Source organism: Puntigrus tetrazona, unplaced genomic scaffold (assembly GCF_018831695.1).
Source record: "Puntigrus tetrazona isolate hp1 unplaced genomic scaffold, ASM1883169v1 S000000186, whole genome shotgun sequence".
NCBI lineage: Eukaryota > Metazoa > Chordata > Actinopteri > Cypriniformes > Cyprinidae > Puntigrus > Puntigrus tetrazona.
In genome coordinates, this window is record NW_025047857.1 from 11,052 (window position 1) to 17,500 (window position 6,449).

Sequence of the window (6,449 nt, forward strand, 5' to 3'; positions counted from 1 at the left end):
GTCTTGGCGACTTCATGTTGATGGTACTGTTCACATACGGTCAATGCAAATGCTCACTGTTACCCACTGATTGTCTTAACGGTCACTGAAAGCGTGTACTAGGCTGGCGTCCTTTCCTCGTTACCAAGGCGTGACAAAAGCTGGAAGCGGCGTGTTGGAAATGCGCTGTTTTGTGTTTGTGCGTAAACGTCGTCGAATCCAATAACGCTTATTCGGGCCACAATTCCACTAACCTGTGATGGATGATGTCATATCCAGCTTTGCATGTGATTGGCCAGAGGTTTCCAGAGGAACCCGACCTCGAAGCACTGAACCAGCCTCTCTCTTTGTGTCCGAACAGCACCATTAGCAATGATTTAGCAAAAACGATGCCATCGGTCGGGAAGGGATCACTTCCCCCCGACGCTCCCGGGCCTTCCTTCTCTCTCTCTCTCTCTCTCTCTCTCTCTCTCTCTCTCTCTCTCTTTATCTCTCTCTCTCTTTATCTCTCTCTCTCTTTATCTCTCTCTCTCTTTATCTTTATCTCTCTCTCTCTCTTTATCTTTATCTCTCTCTCTCTCTGTCTCTCTCTATCTCTCTCTATGTCTCTCTCTCTCTCTCTCTCTTTATCTCTCTCTCTGTCTCTCTCTATGTCTCTCTCTATGTCTCTCTCTATGTCTCTCTCTCTCTCTCTCTCTCTCTCTCTCTCTCTCTCTCTCTCTTTATCTCTCTCTCTCTCTCTCTCTCTTATCTCTCTCTCTCTCTCTGTCTGTCTCTCTCTCTCTCTCTCTCTCTTTATCTCTCTCTCTATCTCTCTCTATGTCTCTCTCTTTATCTCTCTCTCTCTCTCTATGTCTCTCTCTCTCTCTCTCTCTCTCTCTATGTCTCTCTCTATGTCTCTCTTTATCTCTCTGTCTCTGTCTCTCTCTTTATCTCTCTCTCTATCTCTCTCTATGTCTCTCTCTCTCTCTCTCTCTCTCTCTGTCTCTGTCTCTCTCTTTATCTCTCTCTATCTCTCTCTATGTCTCTCTCTCTCTCTCTCTCTCTCTCTCTCTCTCTGTCTCTGTCTCTCTCTTTATCTCTCTATCTCTCTCTATGTCTCTCTCTCTGTCTCTCTATGTCTCTCTCTCTCTCTTTATCTATGTCTCTCTCTCTCTCTCTATGTCTCTCTCTCTTATCTCTCTCTCTGTATGTCTCTCTCTATCTCTCTCTCTCTCTCTCTCTCTGTCTCTCTCTTTATCTCTCTCTCTATCTCTCTCTATGTCTCTCTCTCTCTCTCTCTCTCTCTGTCTCTCTCTATGTCTCTCTCTTTATCTCTCTCTCTATGTCTCTCTCTCTCTCTCTCTCTCTCTCTCTCTCTCTCTCTCTCTCTCTCTCTGTGATCATTTTTATACTGCAGATATTTATTTGGTCACTGTTTAAACTTTGTTGTATAGTTAAATGTAAGTAGGAATCTATGGGACTATAACTTATTGTTTTGTACACAGATCTGTAAAGAGAGAGTGTAGATGTAAACACTTCGGAAAGAGGACTTCAAAACTTTGTGTTGTCATGGATGTATCTTCACATTTGTTTAAAAATGATGATAAAAGGAAATAAAAGGCAAAGTATTTTCCTGCATCCTCCGTTCTTCACTATGTAAATGAAGTTGTCTGTAAGTGCACAACTATTTAGAGGTCTTTTAGTATGGGATGTATTTGGGATGGTTTTGCAGATTTACACACACACACACACACACACACACACACATATATATAGAGAGAGATAGATAGATATATATATATGTATAGATATATAGATTTACCAAGTATATTAACTATTCAGGAAATTATTTCTCTGCTTCTTCTAAAAGTTGTGTATTTACAGTGTCATTTGTGTTATTTTGGTATCTTTTAAGAGTAGTTTTTATAAATATTTTGAATTTGAAGTTTTAGTAATTTTGTAAAAATATTTTGTCATTAGTTGTGAGCGTGTGTATGTATGTATGTATGTATGTGTATGTATATATATATATATATATATATATATATATATATATATATATATATATATATATATATATATATATATATATATATATGTATATGTGTGTGTGTGTGTCTATATACAGGTTTTTTTAGTGGTTATTTTAAGTATCTTGGTAAACTAAAAGAAATGGCAACTATCTGTTCTTTTTAAATTTCTGTTTTATTTCAGTTAAAGTTTACATTTTTAAATGTTTTTTAGTAATAATTTTTGTTATTCGTTATTTCACTTTTTTTTTTTTTTTTTTGGTCATTTTTATTTTATATAATTTTTCTTTTTGTGGTTTTAAAATGTTATAAAATTCTTAATCACTTTTATTTATTTGTATATCAAATTACATAAGAAAATAAAAAAATATATATATTTTATTTTTATTTTTATAAATTCTAGTTTATAGATTTGTTTTATAGTATTTCATCTATTAAATATTTATTTTGGTTAAGTAAAACCTTGGCAACTATACTTTAATGTTTATTTAAAAAATAGTTTTAGTTAACCATTACATCCCTGATGTTTACATGCTTGAAACTCATTTCGTGAAGACTTATTATGATTTCATAAGCTTTTATTTTACTTTTGTAGCTCTTCACTTCTACAATAATCTGCCAAAGGTCTTCAAAAAGAGACCGAATGCTCCAAAGCAATTTAAGTAAGAATAGTCATTTTCTAAGAATGACGGTTAACAAGCTAAATAAATAAAAATCACAAATGAATTGCCTCAAAACAGATTCACAAAAGATTTTATTGGTCCAAACTCGTGAAGAAATGATAGAAAGAACTTGGAGGGCGAAAGGACTGATCAGGAAAAGAGCAGAAAACACTAAAGGCACTACAGTCGTAATAAATCAGTCAGGATTCAGGAGGGGCTTCACGTCAGCACGTCAAGGGCACTCGTCTAGAGAGGAAACAAGCTCGCGTCAGGCCGGGGTGCATTCAGATGTAGTCTTTATAAGAGTGTTTTTAACAGCGCTTTACCATTTTTAGGCAGGATGGCGATGTTCTCGGGCAGAATGCCTTGCTCCAGTGAAAACTCGGTGAACTTGTACACGACGTCCTGGCTCAGGTCTGGGGTTCGGCCTACAACAACCACACAACACACACACACACACACACGTCAATGCAAAGAAATTATTTGGTCATTTTTTTAATGATCTGAGCTGATCACAGCACACATCACAGACACACAGAACTTTATAAAAAGACGATAAATCAGAAAAAAATTAGGTGATCGAAAGGTCAGCTGAAAATTAAAAATCTTTCACTAAACTAAAATATTTAGTTTTAAAAAAACTAAAATATGTTTAAAATACTAAAATAAATGAATTGAAAATGTATTTAGTTTCAACCATTATATACCAAAATTAAAATTGTGTTTCAGGGGAAAAAATATAATACCAAGAAATGCTCCAGCTGCTACTTCTACATATTTACTAAAACGTGTTTCAAAATATCTTTACATATAAATTTGATCTATAAATGTTTTGGTATTTTTTATATATTTTTAAATGTATTTAGCCCTCCAAAAAATTGTTAATCCTCCATATATTTTCAATCCAATAAAATGCTCAATGTCAAATTGTCAACAACACGTGAGCTTATAACACGTTTAAAAATGTTCATTATTTTTAGATTTTAGCAAAATATATTTTCAATTTCATAAAAAATATTATATATATATATATATATATATATATATATATATATATATATATTTATATTTAATTTTTTTAATTTAATTTTAATTTAATTTATTTATTTATTGGTGAGTAAGTCTATTATTCACAGCCCCATTTTCATCAGCGTTAAATTTATTAAATTTAATCTAACCAAAAGCTTGTCTGTAGATTTTATGTAAATGTCACCAGCGTATGGAAAACAGTATTGTCTATGACCAAAATACGTTTCGAGTCAAACTGGCTTTGCCTAAATTCAAAACCTGCAAAAAACGGTTAGTTACCGTAGAGTTTGTTGAGGAGCACGGTGGAGTCGGCTTTGGTCTTGATGGTGTGGATCAAAGCGTATTCATCGTACTTCACATCGACGACACGCGCGTAACCGTTGTCAGTCTCCCAGCCTGAGGAAACACATCATTTCCTTCTCAATCCCGAATCAATCACACGTCTAGATGAACACTATCTTCCTTACGTTCACTGCGGAAGCTGAATTTCCCAGGAATATCCGTCTTTTGAGCCAGATGGTTCATTCTCCAGCATGTGCCATCGGGACTGGAAGAACAGGATGGGTTAAAGGCTCAGATCAGACATGAGAAGACTGGATTATTAGTTTCTCCTTTTTTAAGTGATCAAGTGTGCCTTACTTGAGACTTGAATATGCCATCTCCAGATCTCCTTCGTCGGTCGGCGTCAGCACGGCGATGCCCATTTTCATGTTTGCTTTACGGGCGACAAACCACTCGGCGTTGGTGGCAAAACCAATCAGATACCATTTCCCAGACACCTGTGTGAAGGACACGTCAACACATAAACACCCAAAACGTGCGCTTTCTGTTGAAGCTGAAAATATAGTGCAAGTTGGCTCATTTAATGACCGATGCTAGATTTATAACATAAAACTATATATATTATGTAATATGTTTTTGGGTTTTTTTTTGCATGAAAGTAGCAACCATTACCAAAACGTACACCAATTTTATTTATATTTTTATATTTGCAATATTATATTTTGCAATATTAGCTGAGGCAAAATTTTGTTTTATTTTTGTTTGAATTCATGGGTAACACTAAAGCACTGAAAATATACACCCTAAAAAATTACTCTAATAGACACAGAAATTATAATTGATTTTTGCGCAACTTTTTGCAGTATCTGCCTTGACACAAAATTTTGCATTTTCTCTTGTAACCTAAAATTAATTTAATTAATAAAATTAAAATAAATAAAATAATAAATTTAATAAATTTAAAATTTACCTAAAATAAATATAAAAATTTCGGAATTATATATTTAATGTTTAATACAAGTTCTCACACAAAAACTCATACAAAAATGAAATGAAATTAATTTTTTTTTTTTTGCATGAAATGCCTATATATTTGCACACACACACACACACACATATATAATGATACAAAATAGTAACAAATAAAAATTCTCTTTAATTTAATTGTAACCTATATTTAAATCACGGTCTTGCGGTCTTACCCCTTGAGGTCGAAGTCGGCCTGCGGTGTGACCTCAGAACTGACGGCAAGGGCGCAGAGCAAAACTCCCAGCAATCCCAGCAGGGCGGTTGCCATGGCTACTGCAGAGCTCGGTCTGGAGTGTGTGGGAATCAGGGCCTCAGGAGCTGAAGTCTGAGAGCCGAGTCCCGCTGCAGGAGCTTATATAGAGCTGAAGCCCGTTACATAAACACACGCCCCCTACACACACACACACACACGTCCACAGGACCACATACCAACAGTTCATTACAATCATTAAGACTCACACAAACCCTATAAGAAGAAAGCCTATTATTTACAGTTCTGCGTTAATTAATCATTTTACGATTTGTAAAGATTGTGGGGACAGTTTTGTCTCCAAATGACGTGTGCTATATGTCGCACAAACACACACAGAGCTCCAATACCCCTGTCCGTTCGTGCCGGATACTCAGCACACACATCTAAATCTCAATGTCATCCATTCAGTTCTCACTTTTCATTGTGTGCAATCACACACACACACACACACACACACACATAGACGGGGCATAAATAATGTAGGGTTTTAGGGCCCCTCTCATTTAATAGCTTTGTTACATAACAGTTGGCACAGAGGTTTGTGAGGGGGTGTGTTTCCTTCTTAAACAGAAGCTACACACACACACACACACACACACACACACATATACAGCCCTGTCCCCTAAAACTTCATGGCAGGATCAGTTTATCTGGGTCAAAGGGGTTTCGTGTACATGCAAACACACGCATAAAACGGGGTCCAGAAGTTAGAGATCGCGACTGAAAATAATTTTCTTCAAGCCTCGACATCTACAAAACCTCCAGCATGATTTCAGACGTTCGACAGAGCCCCTTAAGATTCAGTGGAACGATATTTGAGCTTCTTTAAGAAGAATCGCACGATCAACAAATTACATTTAATTAACCACCTAAAAATAAGGGAATTATTGTTATTTTCTGACTTTTGTTTTCTTTTAACGTTATTAAAAACTTTGTTTTCAGGTTTCAATGCAATAAAAATAAAAAAATAAAAAAATAAAATAAAATAAAATAAAATTAAATTAAATTAAATTAAATTAAATTAAATTAAATTAAATTAAAATCTTTAATAGTTTGTGTTCAGTATAATTTTTAATAACTTTTGAAAGCCCCTTCTGCTCTCCAAGTCTGGATTTATTCGAACTAAAATACATACTAAAAAATCTGAAATATGATTACAATTTAAAACAAGTTTTCTATATAAATATGTTCAATTTCACATTA

The 6,449-nt window shown here is 34.8% G+C and overlaps 1 protein-coding gene across 1 annotated transcript; it reads right to left on the reverse strand.

Moving 5' to 3' along the window:
- Positions 1-2,728: 2,728 nt before the first annotated feature.
- On the reverse strand, positions 2,729-5,261 carry LOC122333155 (lipocalin-like). Its single transcript, XM_043230659.1, has 6 exons — positions 5,211-5,261; positions 4,322-4,557; positions 4,150-4,229; positions 3,962-4,078; positions 2,980-3,081; positions 2,729-2,899 (listed from the first exon to the last, which is right to left on the reverse strand). The coding sequence occupies exons 1-6, from the start codon at positions 5,259-5,261 to the stop codon at positions 2,886-2,888; spliced, it is 600 nt and encodes a 199-aa protein (XP_043086594.1). The 3' UTR covers positions 2,729-2,885.
- Positions 5,262-6,449: the final 1,188 nt, after the last annotated feature.